The 16,577-nt window shown below is 46.6% G+C and overlaps 3 protein-coding genes across 7 annotated transcripts; 1 reads left to right on the top strand and 2 right to left on the bottom strand.

Moving 5' to 3' along the window:
• The first annotated feature begins 3,106 nt into the window (after positions 1-3,106).
• Positions 3,107-11,697, top strand: dzip1 (DAZ interacting zinc finger protein 1). Of its 4 annotated transcripts, none has more exons than XM_069520849.1 (19): positions 3,107-3,192; positions 3,642-3,770; positions 3,872-4,462; positions 5,880-5,964; positions 6,537-6,652; positions 6,789-6,947; positions 7,040-7,129; positions 7,219-7,281; positions 7,376-7,504; positions 7,828-7,876; positions 7,960-8,010; positions 8,207-8,266; positions 8,629-8,825; positions 8,992-9,190; positions 9,386-9,560; positions 9,855-10,231; positions 10,442-10,563; positions 10,661-10,820; positions 11,224-11,697. In XM_069520849.1, exons 2-19 carry the CDS (start codon positions 3,768-3,770, stop codon positions 11,331-11,333), a joined length of 2,736 nt encoding a protein of 911 aa, XP_069376950.1. In that variant the 5' UTR covers positions 3,107-3,192; positions 3,642-3,767; the 3' UTR covers positions 11,334-11,697. The 4 variants fall into 4 exon arrangements, with proteins under 4 accessions (XP_069376950.1, XP_069376948.1, XP_019961878.2 ...); XM_069520847.1 differs by having other exon boundaries at positions 11,221-11,697; XM_069520848.1 differs by lacking the exon at positions 3,107-3,192 and adding an exon at positions 3,385-3,532 and having other exon boundaries at positions 11,221-11,697.
• A 174-nt stretch (positions 11,698-11,871) lies between these two features.
• On the bottom strand, positions 11,872-14,377 carry LOC109645308 (claudin-10-like). Of its 2 annotated transcripts, none has more exons than XM_069520862.1 (5): positions 14,146-14,377; positions 13,739-13,900; positions 13,574-13,655; positions 13,388-13,495; positions 11,872-13,259 (listed from the first exon to the last, which is right to left on the bottom strand). In XM_069520862.1, the coding sequence occupies exons 1-5, from the start codon at positions 14,375-14,377 to the stop codon at positions 13,067-13,069; spliced, it is 777 nt and encodes a 258-aa protein (XP_069376963.1). In that variant the 3' UTR covers positions 11,872-13,066. The 2 variants fall into 2 exon arrangements, with proteins under 2 accessions (XP_069376963.1, XP_069376964.1); XM_069520863.1 differs by having other exon boundaries at positions 11,872-13,256.
• A 485-nt stretch (positions 14,378-14,862) lies between these two features.
• LOC109645309 (claudin-10-like) lies at positions 14,863-16,569 on the bottom strand. The gene is made up of 6 exons (XM_020110877.2): positions 16,318-16,569; positions 15,920-16,059; positions 15,684-15,845; positions 15,281-15,368; positions 15,084-15,191; positions 14,863-14,999 (listed from the first exon to the last, which is right to left on the bottom strand). The coding sequence occupies exons 1-6, from the start codon at positions 16,434-16,436 to the stop codon at positions 14,879-14,881; spliced, it is 738 nt and encodes a 245-aa protein (XP_019966436.2). The 5' UTR covers positions 16,437-16,569; the 3' UTR covers positions 14,863-14,878.
• Between the last annotated feature and the right edge of the window lie 8 nt (positions 16,570-16,577).

The raw sequence follows: 16,577 nt of genomic DNA, 5'->3' as shown, positions 1-16,577 counted from the left end.
TGCAGACACAAGTAGGAGTTTATTCTGTCTTACGATAAAGTCTGAGTTTAGTTTTATACCCACGAGCACATTCATCATACATTACTCTCCCTCTATATTTTATACATCCATTACCTGTGTTCTCTCCCAAAGATCCACCGCTGCTGCTGTGGCTAATTTGCCCTCTAGAGCCCAGGCGTCCTCGCCCAGTGGGAGGATAAGAAACAGATCAGTGCAGACCTCATCATTTGTCTCTATATATAATTCTTCAGTGCTGGTACATCTTCTGACCTGTGCAACATTCATACGGGACAATGAAAGGAAACGGTGGGATGCTTCTCTCCTTCTCCCCTCCCCAGTGCTGCACTCTTTCATCTCTCCTTCCCACAAGGCTGATTCACCACTTGAGACCCCTGCGGCAGCCTCGTTGAAAATAGACAACAAAGTGTCTGAGATGAAAACCAGTGGGCAGCTGCAGGAGAGATTGCTGTTTGGCTTCCAGTTGCTCGCTCTTGCTGAGCTGACACTTCCAATAGTCTGGATTTCAGCCATAAGCTTGAGCAGGCTGGCACCGCCATGCACCCACGACTGCAAGCACGCCCTAAAATGACTACGCTGCATGTGCTCAACCAACGGTGAGTCGGTCTCAGCTGTCAATCGTGACGTCTCATCTCATCGAATAACTAATTAAAACGAGCACTTGGACCAATATCAGTGTGATGAGACCTAGGCTACCTAAAATGACTCATCCAATTCGAAGGCTCCTCCAAATGCGGCCTTCCACCTTGGAGGCTCCATGAGGTGCATCCTTCCCGGCCCAACATATCCCACGATTCATTGCGTCTCAATGACGGCAGAAACAGAGGACAAAATACTCAACCGAACAGCTAATTCTGCAGATGTTGAAAAAAAAAACATAGTTTCAGTGTTTTTAATCAACCCATGCACTTTGACGAAAGCTTCTGTGATGTAATTCACTCTAGCAAACTCCTTTAAATTGCTTTGAGAGCTAAAGTTCCTCCGTACATTTGAAGTGATAAATTGCATCACACAGACAGAAACTTATTTAATGTCTCGTTTCCCCCTCTCTATCATTCGATTCTTCTGAACATGTCAAGACGCTTATCAGAGAGCAGGAATACAGTCAATGTAACTGTACACATCATTTCAGCATATGCTCAGCGGTCGGTCTGAATCCTTCTGGTGCTCTGCAGCGGAAGATAAGAACCTCCTTCATGAATAAAGATGTTTAGGCGTCCTCTCCGCTCTGTGTTCAATGTGTACTTGTTACAGCGGCCATTATTTATAGTCCCACGAAGGCCCAGAGTGGTGCGAGTGGGTCTCATGGGGGATTGGGGAGTGGAGCCACTGCTACCTATAGTCGGAGAGATATACCACCTCACCCCCGCTGAGAACTTGGAGCAGGAAATGAACTCATAAATCAAGCAGTAAATTGAGTGTAGAGCTGTGCTTACTCATCTCAAGAGGTCTGCTCCTCTTCCTCCACACACCCCTGCTCCTTTTTACTGCATGACTAATGCAGCACCGCCACTTCTCTGCCCCACATGGGTGACTCTCCCTCTGCTTTCCACAAAGTGTTATTTTCAAGTAAGCGCCACAACTTCAGCCTGCAGGCTACAGGAGAAACACTGCAGGGAAATGTGAGTGTGGCTGAGATTTGAGCTCCAGAAACAAGCACATCCACATCTTGTCCTACAGCTGAACCTCTCCGCCTCATTGTGATGCCACTGGCAGGAGTCTTTACTGTGGGCACAGCTTGTGAGGAGCGTCTCTCCTGCTCGCCTCAGGCTATCCTGACAGTGGCAGACCCTGTCCGCAGGAATTAAAGTCTCTATTTATCAGAAGTCGACTGACGTTGTCTGGGGAACGGCCGGGGAAATGGCACGCAGTCGTCCTCCTCCAGCAGTGGGACGCTGATGGAGAGGTCGACATGCTGGGACGTTCACATACAGGGGGTTTCTTGACAGGGTGTGTAATGTTAAAGCACACACACATCTATGCTTCACACTTTATGTCACTTTGTTCTGTTGCTGCAGCACTGTTTCTAAAAGTGAAGCACCCTTTTATGCTATGTTAAAAACAAACTATTTGAGACTGATCCTGGAATACACACACTATACATGCATGTGTAAGTGTGTGCGTGTGTGTGTGTCCTTCCTGCTTCCTGTTACAGCCAGGACTGTGTCGCCTCCTGCAGCTGCTCTCCATCACAGCAGCATTTCCTCTGACAGAGAGAAAACCTCATCTCTCCTCCACAGTGAAGCCACAGGCTCTGCAGGGCTGAGATCAGATCCACACTGACCTCTGCTGGTACAATCTTCATTTGCATGTTTGCAGGGCTGCCTCAGAAATCTACTGAATCATAATAAAGTCAAACAAAGCACCAGCAGCAATGATGGATGACGGCACAGTGGGCGAGATCTATTTAAAGGCTGAAGAGAAAAGTTAACGTTTACTGAACACAAGGAAAAACCACCATCTACCTATATATATTTGCAATTTTGCACAAGACATTGCACATTACATCTATGCACGTTGTTTGAATTGCCGTCTTACTTCACATGGATCAGTCATCTGTCATCTTATTCTCTATTTTAATTATGCTTATTTCTCATTCTACTTATATATTTTGCATTGCATGTGCACTTTATATTTCCTATTTTATATATATTTCTTCTTTTTATATTAGTAAGCATAGCTCTTTGGTCGGGCAGTTGCAAAATAAGAATTTCGTTGCCCAATAATAAACCGCTGTGTCTGTTATTGTGTGTATGACAATGAAACATATTGAATCTATAGAAAATATTACACATAAAAAGAAAACACACAGTGCGACAGGATTGCATGTTTGGTGGTATATATACATTTTAATTCAATGGGTCGTGTGTTTCATTATATATAAGTTCTATTGCTTTAATTGTTTCTGCGTGTCCACTGCAGGTTAATCCATAACTTTTCCTACTTCTGACCGAAGATAGATAAAAACTGACGTGTGTGTGTTTTTCTCCCTCTGTCCTCTGCTGCAGTCGTTTCCGCTCTTACTGTGGAGGTCCTGACCGGAAGCCCAGCGCTGGTTACCAATGGCGCGCTTCTCCCGGAGGAATGTGGAGCCCAGCGTCGACGTCCCCCCCCCCCCCCCCCGAACCTCCCGGAGCCCCTTCGTCCAGAAGAACCAGAACTAACCTCCGCCCGGTGAGTAGCTGTGTCCCGGGGGTGGAAGGGGTGGGGGGGGGGCTGCAGCGTGAACCGTGATACGGAACTCCTCCAGGTGTTTGAGGGGGAGCGAAGAGGTTTTAAAGAAGTTTTCATCCCGCGCGACGAGCGGGAGAAAAGTCCGTTAGCTAGCGAGCTTTAGCCTCCAGAGCTAGCTGCTCCCCCCAGGCTGCGTGTTGTTCTCCTGCAGGAGTTTGAATTTCCTCGTGAACATGTTCCAGCATGTGCGCCATTGTGTTTTTTAAAGGGGGGATTAACTTCCTGCCCTGACTTGAAGTGGATGTTTCTGGAGACGTGACACCGACCGACGCACGAGCGGGTCTGTTGTTGTTGTCTGTTGTTGTCTGTTGTTGTTGTTGGAGAGTCTAAAAGAAGAAGGTTCAAGTGTTGGAGAGTTTTTTTTCACAACCCTCCCTCTCTCTCCCCAGGGGACGCTGGCCCGGGTCTCCATGGTAACGTGGCCGACGCACAGCCACGACCAGGGGGCGGAACCAGAGAGCGGCAGCCGCTCATCGATCCCCTTCCCCCGGTAGAGGCGCAGGAACCAGCCGGAGATGGTGAGAGGAGCTCCCGCGGACCGCGGCAGCGTCAGAGGTGGATCGGTCTGTGCTCGGCTGTCTGTGACTCACGCCGTGTCTGTGTCTTGTCTTTGTTGCAGCCATTTCACAACGGAATCTACTACCCCTACACCAGTGACACCCAGGGGACCCACTCCTCAGCGGGGATCCCATCCCTCCTGAATTCACCACTCAGCCAGCACTCTGTGAACGGCCACTGTGCACCGGCAGCAGGGATGACTCCTTCCAGTGGCACCTCCACCTTCCTCCCCTTCAAATTCCGCCCTCGCAGGGAGATGGTGGACTGGCAGCGGATCAACGCGGTAGACATAAACCTGGTGATGAGCCAGCTGGACGTGGACGTCCTCCAGGATCACATCAGCTCGGTGACGTTCTGCAGCCTGGACGGGGAGCGGTGCCAGCGGTGCCGGAGCCCCGTGGACCCGGCTCTGCTCAAGCTCCTGCAGCTGGCGCAGCTCACCGTGGAGTGGCTGCTCCACTGCCAGGAATTCCTCAGCCTCAATCTGCACGCGGCGGAGGAGAGGCTGGGGGCGGCGAGCAGGGAGCACAAGCAGCTGCTGGAGCAGCAGAGCAAGCAGGAGGAGAAGGTGAAGGCGCTGGACGCCGAGCTCAAGCTGAGGAAGAAGGACGTGCGCGACCTGCAGTCCCAGCTGCTCATCAGTAGCCAGAAGGTACCGCTGACATGGCAGAATTGTTCACCACTGGCATTTCACACATGCATCTCCATCACCCCCGCACCTCCCCTCACTCCTCCTCCCCAGGGGCCCCTGCTCGTTCATTGTTCCCAAAATCTATTCACAGCTCCGGCTTTGTGCGTTTCAGAGGGTTCGGAGAGAAAAGGGGAAACAGGCGAAGGCTTTTATCAGAGAAACATTTTACCCTCAAAAGGATTTCGACGGGGACGATGAAACCATGGCTGAGTTCTAATAAGCTTTGTTTTCAGACAGAAAGAATAGGATCTAGAGCTCTAGAGCAGATGGTGGTGATTAGTTTTATTAATCCAGAGCATTCCTCATGGTGACGGGCTCCCACCCTCATATTCTGAGTCCCTGTCCAGCCTTTTGTCCTTCGACTCTGCCGCTGAAGACATTTCTATATCTGTGAATGTTGTGTAGGTGCACAGTGTTGCTCAGTTGCTATTAGGTTATTTATAGCACAAATCAAAAATCTACCCCCCCCCCCTGTTCTTTGAGTGTACGGCTGCTGCTGACCTGGCCAAGCGGTTGCCAGGGCAACAGATATAGTGTGTCATGACAGCTTGTGGTTGCTAGGTGTGCGCTACCAGCTCAGCTAACAGAGGTGGCTCAATAATTGATAGAGAGGGTTTGTTGTGTTCGGCGTTTGTTGCTTGTCCACACGTCTACAAGGCAAACACACGCTTCAACCTTCTGTTGCATCAAAGCACACGTGTAACTGCGTCTCAATCACATTTGAATCTCTGCTACCGTACGGCGTGGCGAGTTATCAGCAGCAGCAGTTTTCACTTTTGAGTGAAGTCAGGCTGAAACGTAGCGTGTGATATGTGTGGAGAAGAAGCAGCAACTCTTCCAGTTGCGAAGCGACAGTGAGCTGCTCTGTGCTGACGCCTGCCGCAGGGAGCAAATCAGCAACGCTCACGCCAAGTGTTTGGAAACAAACGCCTGAACTCAGAGGACGCTCCAGTTGTCAGCTGCTTTATGTCACCATGGGATGTGTTTGAAACCTCATTTACTATCCCCCATGTGAAAGACTGTCAGTACTTTACTCTACAATCAGAACCGACCGATTGGGTTTTATTGTTTGCTTAGATATTTTATGTTTCTAGTTTCCTTCTGAAAAATGTACATTTCCAGATTATTATCTGTTTATTATTAATTTATTGGGACGGTTCTTATTAATCAACAGACTTAATGAGTTGACTGATTTCATCCATCACTTAGTTTTGCAAAGATATATTCATTTTATATAATACTGGATCTGTACTGGATCAGATTCAGACCAAAGCCTGAAACCTCTGTTTATTTAAACTGTCCTGTTTCCTCAGTTACGGGAGTTTTCTTATACAATGTGATAAATTAATGTTTTTTTTCCTTTCTTTCTTTCTTTCAGTGTCAAATTTGTCATAAAGCCTTCCTCACTCCCAAATTCCTCCAGAGTCACATGCAACGTCGACATCCTGAGGAGCAAGAGAGCCGTAAGTCAATCTGACACAAAGAGAGAGAGAGAAACATAGGTAAAGTTGGAGTCAGATAAGTTATAAGCAAAGCATGAAAAGCAAAGAGGAGACTGGTTTGAAGTCTGCAGTGGAAATCATCCATCCATGACAGAACCTTTTGCTTTCTCCAGATAAAAGACTTTATGTTTTAGCTGTTATGGTTTTTGTTCTTCGATTTGAACACCAACATGTAAACAACAATCCCTCATGGGCAGATGAGGGAAATCCCCCGATGCCGCCACCTGTTGTTGCCACATTTTCCTCTGCATGTAACGTAAGGTTATGACGTCATCATGAGCGTGATGAGGTAAAAACACAAACTTGGCTTTCTGGTACAAAAAATAATGAATGTTCTAGCTGCTATCGTTTTTATTTAAGATGGATTTAAACAGGATCATGCAAACACCGATCTCCTGTGGCCACTTAGGGGGCGCCCCACGGGACGTCTGTTTTCAGAGGGTTAAGAACAGCCTTGTCTTTTACTTGTAGATAAAATGTAAAACATTTCCCCACGTTTTAATTTATGATATGACTCTCACTCTTTCCTCCAGAGCTGCGGTCGGACAATGAAAAGAAATCCCAGATCGAAATTCTCAAGATGGAGATCAGCAGCCTGAGGGAGCAGAACGTTCAACTGCAGCAGAACCTGCAGCTCAAAGCAGCTCAGGTAAGAAAAGCACATCGGAGAAGAACTGATTTTAAATTAAATTCTAAGAAATAACAGTTTGGGGAAATATTTCTCTCTGTAAACTTTTCGAAGCCGCCTCTTTTAAACCAGGCATTTGTGATTTGTGTAATTCCAGGAGAAGGAGCAGCAGTCCACGCAAAAAGACCTCCTGAGAGAGCTGGACCGTTTTAAGGCTGAGGAGATGACTCGCATGGAAAGAAAAATAGAAGACACCAGGGAAAGCATGCATAGAGAGATGGAATCTATGTACAACCGAAATATTCAGGCTGTCAATGTACGGAAAGGACGCGTGGATGTTGTTTATATACGATATTAATTTGCTCTTATCTTCATACTGTTTTTAACCACTCTCATTTCCATTCATAGGAACTGAATCAGAATCAGATATCCAAGCTCGAAACCTCAGCCGACTCTGCTCACCTGCAGACACAAATCATCCAGGAGCTGAAGAAGCAGGTCAGTAGCGCAGGGAGCTCATATTTGTACAACCTAGAAATGAGTGAAGTGACATGATAACTCAAAATGCTCAAAATAATTCTCTCCAGTATAAAATGTGGGAATCCATGCTGAAGAAAAACAAGGAACAACACGAGTCTGAAAAGAATCAGGTATGGTTATATGTCAAGAGTTTGCACGTTTGAAATATTAAACAAGCACTTTAGGAAACGACCCTGTTGGAAAATGCATCCTCTTGTTCTCCAGCTGCTGGACAAGCTGAGCAGAATTCAAGTGTCCTTGTCCGAGCAGCACGAGCAAAGCCCACAGCTGCAGCAGGAGATGGGACGGAGGCCGCAGGAGAAGCAGCAAACCATCAAGGTTCAGCGGGAGCAGGTTAATAACACACACTCACACTCTGAGTTATCGCCGCCTAGTGCGATTATGTCTGGAGAGGAAGTGAGGCGGACGTTCAGGCCTTGTTCAGGATTTCCTGTATTTGCTGCACTGGCTCAGATTGAGTTGAACTGATGTGATGATACTGTACTTTTGACTGAATGCTTTTCCTTTTTTTTTCCGATGCCAGGAAATCCGGCTAATTAATACATTTGGCTCTAATAACAAATAGTATTTTCAGTGACAGCTCCACGACATAACAATTTAATTCTAATCATAATTAATCATGAGGTTTAACTTGTGATTATTTGTTCAACTTGCAGACAAGAAATATTTCCTCAAACACACCCACCAAAGTAATGGAAGTACCAGGTATGGACTCCATCCCCCAAATCTTCATCCCAACAGAAACTGCACACACGATTCTAATGCATTCATCTCGTTCTGTTTTCCAGTGGTGGTCAGCGCACCAGCACCAGAGCCCAAACCAAAGAGAGTTGTTCTTGGTGAGTGAATCCCAAACATGAAATGAGAACACTGAAACACTGTCAGTCCCAGACAGGCTGAGCATGTGCTTTCCTGCATGAAGGATTTCATGCAGTTTAACAGCTGTACTGTTTCCACATCCATGTCCCCTCTCTGTTAACGCCTGTTTTATCTGACTCCCTCACTCCCACTGACCTCATGTGCCCGTCCAATTAGAGGAGCCAGTCTTTGCTCTTAAACTGGATCCTATACAGGAGCTGTCAGAAGAGGAGAAAGGTAACACAGACAATAAAAGAAGGCGAGCCGGTCGACTGCATGCTGCCTGCATGGATGCATCGGCCTGTACTGGGCGGCCCTTTCTTCTACGAGACTGAGATCGTCTTGTTGCACACTGACATGAAAAGGCATTATCACATAGAAGCTTTGTGAAAAGCCAGCTCATGGTCTGTGATATTCCATCGCGCCTTCCACAGCAGTTCCATGATCATTTCGTCCGTCTGTCTTCTGCATGGATCTTGCTTTGAAAATTGCCAAATGCATGCTCATTTTTATTTTGTTTAATTTTTGCATTTAGCGTGTGACGCCCCAACACGTGTGATTGTCAGCACAAGACTGACTGAGGGAGGTCTCTTTTACAGACTCGAGCAGTGTCTCTGAGAGGAGGCCAGTGGAGAGGAGGCCAGTGGAGAGGAAGCCTGAGCCAGCTCCACAGAAGAAACCGAGTCAGAGCGCGAAGGCCAACGCTCTGAAGAGGAACCCCAGCGTCAAGAAGGAGATGCGACCCGAGCTCGAGCAGGCAGTCGCGAAGAAGCTGGAGAACCTGGGAGTCAAGCCTGTACGTTCTCACACTTTTAGCTCCTCCTCTCCACACATTTTTGTTTTGTGTCTGTAAATCTGTTTCGTATACAGACTCCACCCACACACAGCTGTGTGGAAATGAGGTGTAAAGCTTTTTTTTTTTTTCTTTTTGTCCTGACATTCTTTTTTCTGCTTCTTCTCAGAATCAAAGTGGTCTGAAGAACAGGGAGCTCACGTCCATCCTGGCCAAGGTGCATTCAAAGCGGGACAGCGTTGCGAAGGAGATGCCTGAATACTGGCGCTGTCGGGAGGAGATCTCCGGCAGTGTGGATGAGAAGATGAGCGATCAGACCAGAGAATCTCCTCCAGAACCACAAGCGAGATCCAGGCACTCAGTTCAAGGTGCTTTTTTAAATTCTGAGACTGCTCACAGACCAGTAGTACCCACACTTCACCGGACTTCAGTAATTTGACTGTGTACCCAACACTTTCGGTCTAATCTGTAAAAGCTTGTTTGCCGCCACATAAGCTGATTTAGGCTCAGACGCAGTGACTCATCCGCTAATTGTGGCGTTTGTGTCACCTGTCTGTATGAAGTGTTGCAGATCTTACCTCGAAGCAGTAGCCTTCCCTCTAGTGCCACCCAGGTGATGTGTGGACCTGCGGTCAGACAGTCCAAGACCCCCCAGCCGGCGCCCAGGGCCAAGAGCACCGCCTATCCCAAGACGTCTACGCCCAACAGCAAGGCTGCTCCGAGGACCTTCACACCCAAGTAAAAATACAAAACACTGTATTTATTTAGAGCTTTTCTTGTCTCACCATCGCTCATGCGTCCCATTCTCATGGGCATTTTTTAGTGTCCTGCCTAAGGAGGAATTTAACTACCAGCCTTCTGATTAGCAGACGACCTGGATAATTTAATTATAGTAGGTTTGAGCAACAGTACATCAAATATACTATTTACTACCAATACCATTCACATACCTTGAAAATTATAACATCGAGTTTATCATTACGTGTTAAATGAAGATTTTAAAATAAACATTGTGTTTCTGTGATTTTTAAGGACTCCTCCTTTCAGTTCAGATGAGGAATCTGAAGAGGAGGATATGGAGGAGGAACAGCCCCCGAAACACCAGAGGGGCAAATCACCACTTCCCAAAATAATCCAGGCGACCCCAGTCCAAATCAGAGCCGGCAAAACCAGTCCGGTCCAGGCCAGGCAGGCCGTTACCAGGCAGCCGTTCTCCTCCGGCACCCAGCTGCCTCGGGGGTCAGTGGGTGTGGTGACGAAGACGGCAGTGACAAAGATAGAGAGCGATGATGAAGATGAGGAGGAGGAAGAGTGGTCTGAAGTCAGCGAGCTGCAGGAGATCGACTCCAAACAGCTGCAGGGTTACAAAGACCAGAACGGCAATGTGGATAAGAGGAACTACAAGAAAGGTTAGTGCTCAGTTTCCTGAATGGTTCCAACAAGTTATTTTAAAAGTCTCTAATATCATTTTTTAAATAAAACATTAAAGCCGTCAAAGTCTTGTTTATAATCAGGTTAGGTCTTAATAACATATGATGCACTCACCACCAGGTAAATATATGACATGTAGTTAATTAAACCACTTGAAGATCATTTGTAAATTGCCTGTTTGCTTTTAGAAAACAAAATCACCGTCCTGACCAGAAAAATGGAGCAGAAGTTTGCAGAGAGAGCAGCAAAGAAACCAGCAGGGGGCGTCAGCCTTTTGACAGAGAGGAGGGACGAGGTGCAGGAGCTGACGGTGAGAGGATGATGAAGAGTACTGTTTCATTGATATAATTATTACTTTAAAAAGAAAGTTCAAATGTGAGTCTTGTTTGTGTGTGTGTGTGAGACAGTACACAGATCTGGAGGAAAGCAGTGATTGGGTGGTCTCCTCCTTAGAGGACAGACAGGAAGTGTCTAAACCTGCTCAGCGCTCTGGACCACTGAGGAAGAGTCTGGACTCACCCAGCACCAGCGTGTGGGGGACCTCCACAGGAAAGGCTCCCAAATCAGGTCAGCGTTTACTCAACGGAACCCACCGGTGTCATCAAACACCTTTAAACCCCTCCCCTCCCATCGCCATGGTAACCCAGCAGCTCCTTCTCCTTAAAGGAGGAGTGCAAATCACAAAATAACTCGGCCATGGACCCTCCACGCCAAACAGCCTGTAGTGAGTTCCATGGAGGCTTAGCTCCTCCTTCAGGTTAATCCAGGTCAGCGCGGGCTGGTTTCAGTCAACACGTCTGTCACGTGCACAGACATGCGCATGACACCATCTTAAAAATATATAATAATACTACAATAGGAACAATAGTAAACAATTATACTTCATTGTTGTAAAAAATGTATGAAGACAGTTCTGGTAAGTCGGTTTGAGCAGTGACATGTAAATGTGTGTCTGTCTCGTTCCCAGCAGGTCTGACTGAAGCCGGGACAGGAAGCACCCTGAAGAGCAGCCTGTGCTCCCTCAGCGACTTCAGTGACTCCGAGGACACGAGCAATAAACACAGCAGACACTACAGCTGATCAGGTGACGTAACGCCACGCCAAGCACAGACGCAAAAACTTCAGTCGCCTCCTCTGACGTCCACGGCCGATGCCAAAGCAGCCATATTTTCTACTTCTGCTAATAAAGACTTGAGCAATACTTCACAAAAACAGGTTCAGAGTTTTCTATCGTCTAGTAAATATAAGACTTTTCTTTTTTCAGTCCCTCTTTATATCTTGTGCCAAGTCTTACACCTCTTCAGTGTTTACCTGTTAAATCATTCTGTGATCTCCCACACTCCACGTATGTCGTTTGTGTAAAGAAATTGTACATCAGATTTTATATTATGTCTTTTTTTGTATTGAAAATATTTATACAAGCAATAAAACTTACTAAACTACACTATTCTGTCCGTCTTTCTTCAACAAAACCTACGAACCTCACCCATCACCTTTTCTGAGTTTGTATCACTGACAAACTGTGGCTGCACTAAACTGTGAGGAACCTCCTGATGTCCCAGTGAGAGCCTGCCGAGTTCACACTGAAACAATGAAAAGGAAACAAAAGAAGGAGCCGTTGAAAGGAAACCCGTTTGTTTTTATCACTGAAAACACAAAACCTGCAGAAAGAAAACATTCATATTCACAAGAGGGAAAATAAAAACAACTTTCAGCCATTCACTTGTGATTGATTAACGTGTGGACACCACGGAGGAAAAGAACCCATGAACATTAACTGTGAAAAAAAAGATTCATCCACTTTCTTCTTCTTTCAAAATATGTAAACACTCATTAAAGGAACACGTTGACATTTAGGGACAATGCACTCACTCGCCTTACCACATGTACGATTGTGGTAGATATGAATAAGCAGTGTCTTCAGCATGTGTAGCGTAACTTAAGAAGACCTGATAGTGTGTTAATTAGGGCTCCAGATATAACTATTTAAATTATAATTATACATTATATCAAATTTAAAAGAACAGGTTTAAATCAAAATCACATAACGTCCACTCCAAAATTCAATTTCAATACTCATTAATGCTTTAACAGAATTTCAGGACAAAATAAAAACACTTCAGTTAATTTCAGAATTTGTCCCGAGTCACATGAAAACATATCAGCAACAACATCAAACAATTACTTCAAAGTAAATGTCCTTCTTTTGCTTTCATTCGTTTGAATAGTGTCCATCTGTAAATGTACAGGTGTGTGTGTGTGTGTGTGTGTGTGTGTGTGTGTGTGTGTGTGTGTGTGTGTGTGTGTGTGTGTGTGAGTTCAGTCCAGGTGGTGTTACTGGGATATGAGGGGGAAGGGAGAGTCCAAACTGGGAGAAGTTGTGATTTCCCAGATTTCCGTCGTTCACGTTAATCATGAGCAAAAAAAGTAAAGTTATCCAAACCCGCTCAGATGATTCAGGAAGACGTGGTCCGTCAGCTTTCTTTGGTTCCAGCCACTCTTTAGTTTCTCTTCCTCTCCTCTTCTTCTCCTCTCCCTCTTGTTTCTTTCTTTGTTTCCTCTCTGGCTCACAGGTGTGTCCCAATCATATGGATTTTAACACACCCCCTTTTCCACAGCCCCTCCTCTCTTCCTCACAGCAGGAGCAGTCCAGTCTGATGGCTGCTGCACGTAAAGAGCTGACGCAGGTTCTTAAAAAACAACAAACAGTGATTGTGGACTGACGAGTTATAAATCTGTTGTTCAGAGAATCTCCCTGAATGTCAAACTGTTCCTTCAAAGTCACTTTGTGAGCTCAGCAGTTCCAGGCTGACTCAGACGAAGCTGTCCCTGCTGAAGGGCCGGCCGCCCTTCGACGGCGTGGTTCTGGCCCCTCGGCTCCTCCTGCCCTCATAGAACAGCGGCGGCCCCAGCGTGACTCTGGAGGACGTGGCCGGCAGCATGTAGGTCCGTCTGGTCCTGGCGCTGGCGTACGTGGCGGGTCCCAGAGGCCTTTTTGAGGAACTGCTGTTTGATACAGGAGTGAACATGTAAAGCAATGTGTACATAAATGTACATATAGATATATTTGTGTGTGTATATAATTATATATGTACATAATAGATAGTATATATATATATAAATATCCCATGTACCTTGATGGTAGACCTTCTCTTCCAGAGAAATAACTGAGCACCGTGCCTCCAGACAGCAGGAGGAGGGATCCTCCCCAGCCAACGAAAATCGCAGCTCCAATTTCAAACCTGCACAGTAAATGATATTTTACTGTGATACTAGTAGTACAAGTTATAATATTCTCAGTGGCTCAAAAAAGTACTCACTTCTGTGCTCTGAAGTGTGGATCCAAGTACTCTCTGATGACCTTGTTGGCCCACCACGAGTACGTGATCATCCCACAGCACCCTAACAGAACATGTGGTTTTTACTCATATCAATATACTATAATATAAACACAATATTCTTACTTGGTCTCACTTGTTGTTTACCTGACACCAGGTACGTGACCCCTCCTGCGAAGGTCACTCTGGCGTTGGCGATCTCCGAGCCTCCGATCTTCGTGCATTTCATCCCGACGAGGATGAGGACGCCTCCGAAGAAGCCGGTGACGACGGCACAGACCGCCAGCGCCCTGCAGCCGTGGAGGTACACTGAGAGACGACAGGCGGAGCAGATTATCCACGGCTATTATCTTATTGTGAAGGATTTAGATGTTTGTCAAAACACATCACATTTAAAATGAACTTATTTTACCTTTGTGAATTAAACTTCCTGTAACTGTAATTTACATTTAAATATCTCTAATATAAATTGAGTTTAGAATACTCTTTTGATTGAGTCTGTCGTTTCTGTATCACGCTGTGATATTTTTCACAGCTGGTGTTTTCAGACGTACCCGGCAGGCCCAGCATGGAGGGGTAGTCCTTGCAGTCTGAGACCCCCGTGGTGTCGGAGATGCAGTCCTTCCACAGGTTGGAGTAGTAGTTGGAGGTGGTCAGCACGATGCTGCCCACCTCGGAGAAGGTCCAGTACTCCGTCGGCAGCGTGGAGCACACCAGGATCCAGCCGCACAGGCACGACACGAAGGAGCCGATCTCCAGGTACATCACCACCGTCCTGTGCGTCATGGCGAGTGTCGGCCGTCTACGGAAAAACTAAGATCTGCCGAGAGGTCCGAGTCCCCAGCGAGAGGGAAAGTGGACTGACCGGTGTCTCTGCTGATATGGAGGCTTCACACCAGCACTGTGGATGTTTGCTTGTGTCTCATCTTATCTTTTCAGGAGTTTTGCCAACTCAGCATCTTCATGTTCCCAGGACTCAGGAGAGTGAGTCATTCCACCAGCGCTCAGGTTCAACTTACTCATTTCCCTTCAGATCCCAAATAACCCCATAAATAAAACATTCTGTTTTATTAGATGAAGCAGAGGCACTGCTCCGAATATCAAAATATTTTATTACAGAAGACGGAAATCACCATTTCACCGTTAATTCTTCTTCTTATTGTTTTTTCCAGTTAGTTGATTCAGTGTTTCTACTTTACTTTACATAGTATTTCTACTCTATTTAATATTCTGACTTTATGTTTCCCTTCAGCTGTTGTGTCGTTACTGCAGTTTATTTTTATTTTTTCACACCATCACAACAGAAGTCACCTCGTACACACACACGCTCCGGGAGTCTTTATTCTTTGGTGGGTTTTTTCCTGTGAACTCGTCCTTTTCTCTCATCAGGGAAACCACGAGATGTTCGCTGCAGATGGAGAAATAAATCACTCGTCAGAATTTGACCTGGAGCTGAAATTGATTCCGTTAACGAAGCGTTAAGTTAAAACACCTTTCTGGATTGTTTCCTCTGCAGACAGTTGCACAGTGAACGCCGCAGCCGAGGAACACCAGGAAACTTCCCGTCAGCCCGAGATACAGCGGCGTTCCAATTTCATATCTGAGGAGAAGAGTCAGAATGAGATGCTGTGATGCATTGAGCCGCATGTTATTTCTACGTGAGCGTTATTCAAAGAGATAAAAACGAACCCCAGCTCTGACGGATCTGCTTTGCTGTGTAGAAAAGCCGCCACCACTCTGTTGATGTATAAACAATAAGCAGCCGCGTCCGACAAACCTGCATGAGGGAGAGTCCATGATTCATGGAAACAAACCTGTGAGAAACTGAACCCAGAGAACAAAGATCCTGCAAGTGAAGCCACCTGGTGGCTGGATGCAGTATCAACCCTGCCTCCTCCATGTTAGTCATCTGAGACTGAGGCCACGTCCACATTATTTCATTTTCTCATCATCTCTGCGACGGATCCACCGGCGTCCTCACAGCTCTGGAGTTTCAGAGCGGCGAGACGTCACGTAGCCTTCACTGATTCGTCAGAGTCCCGTCAGGTGACCCGCTAGAAGTACAAGAGTGTCATTTACAGTTCACACTCACAGCCCAGCAGATGGAAAGCAGCCGCTGTCATCAACAGCCCGTCTTTACTTCTCTGGTCGCCACCGACACGTGTGCACTCCATCCCCAGAAACGCCAGCACCGTGCCCATCGAGCCGAGGCACAGGCCGGTGATCAGCAGCCCCCTGACGGCCTGGACGTACGCTGGAGGACAAACACAGGTCCTGTGAATAAATTCTCATCGTGACTCGAGAATCAAAGTGTCTCGGCGGACGTACGTTTGACCGTCCACAGAACTCCAAAGTCCACACAGTTCACCAGAGCAGTGGAGTCTTCGTAGCAGTCCTTCCACAGGTCGGACCAGTACCAGGCTATCACCACCACAGAGGAGCCGGCTCGCCCCCCCGCCTGAGCCACTCTGAGGTCAAGAAAAACTTCAGTACATATAGATTCTTCTCTTTAGACCTTTGAGCTCCCACCAGATAAAGATGAAGACGAAGAACTGAAACAGTCATAAAGATTCATTGTGTGTGAACCAAAACATGAGTCATTTGGTTTGAAGACAAACCGGCTGTTTAACTTGTGTCCGTCCTGAGAGACGGGTCCTCCACTGTCTGAGCGTCAAAGCAAAACAAATTCAACGGATCATTCATCGATGTGACTCCTAATCTCTCACCTCCAGTGGTCCATAGCGAGCGTGCAGCCCACCGAGCCCCAGCCGAGTATCCACAGCATCAGACCCAGGATCTGAGCCGGTCTCCTCCACATCCTGGTGACTGGACGAGCTTCTCTCATTCTACCAAAGGTCGTAGATGTTCGATTTCTCCTCCCTCGTGTCGAAAGATTACAAGAAGATAAAGGTTCAGCTTCAGATTAAAGCTGCGCACGTTCGTTCTCTTGCTGCTGCTCGTGTGTTTATGAGGGTGTGAACAGTGT

This window comes from Paralichthys olivaceus, chromosome 24 (assembly GCF_024713975.1).
Source record: "Paralichthys olivaceus isolate ysfri-2021 chromosome 24, ASM2471397v2, whole genome shotgun sequence".
Lineage (NCBI taxonomy): Eukaryota > Metazoa > Chordata > Actinopteri > Pleuronectiformes > Paralichthyidae > Paralichthys > Paralichthys olivaceus.
This window is presented reverse-complemented; position numbering and strand designations above follow the sequence as displayed.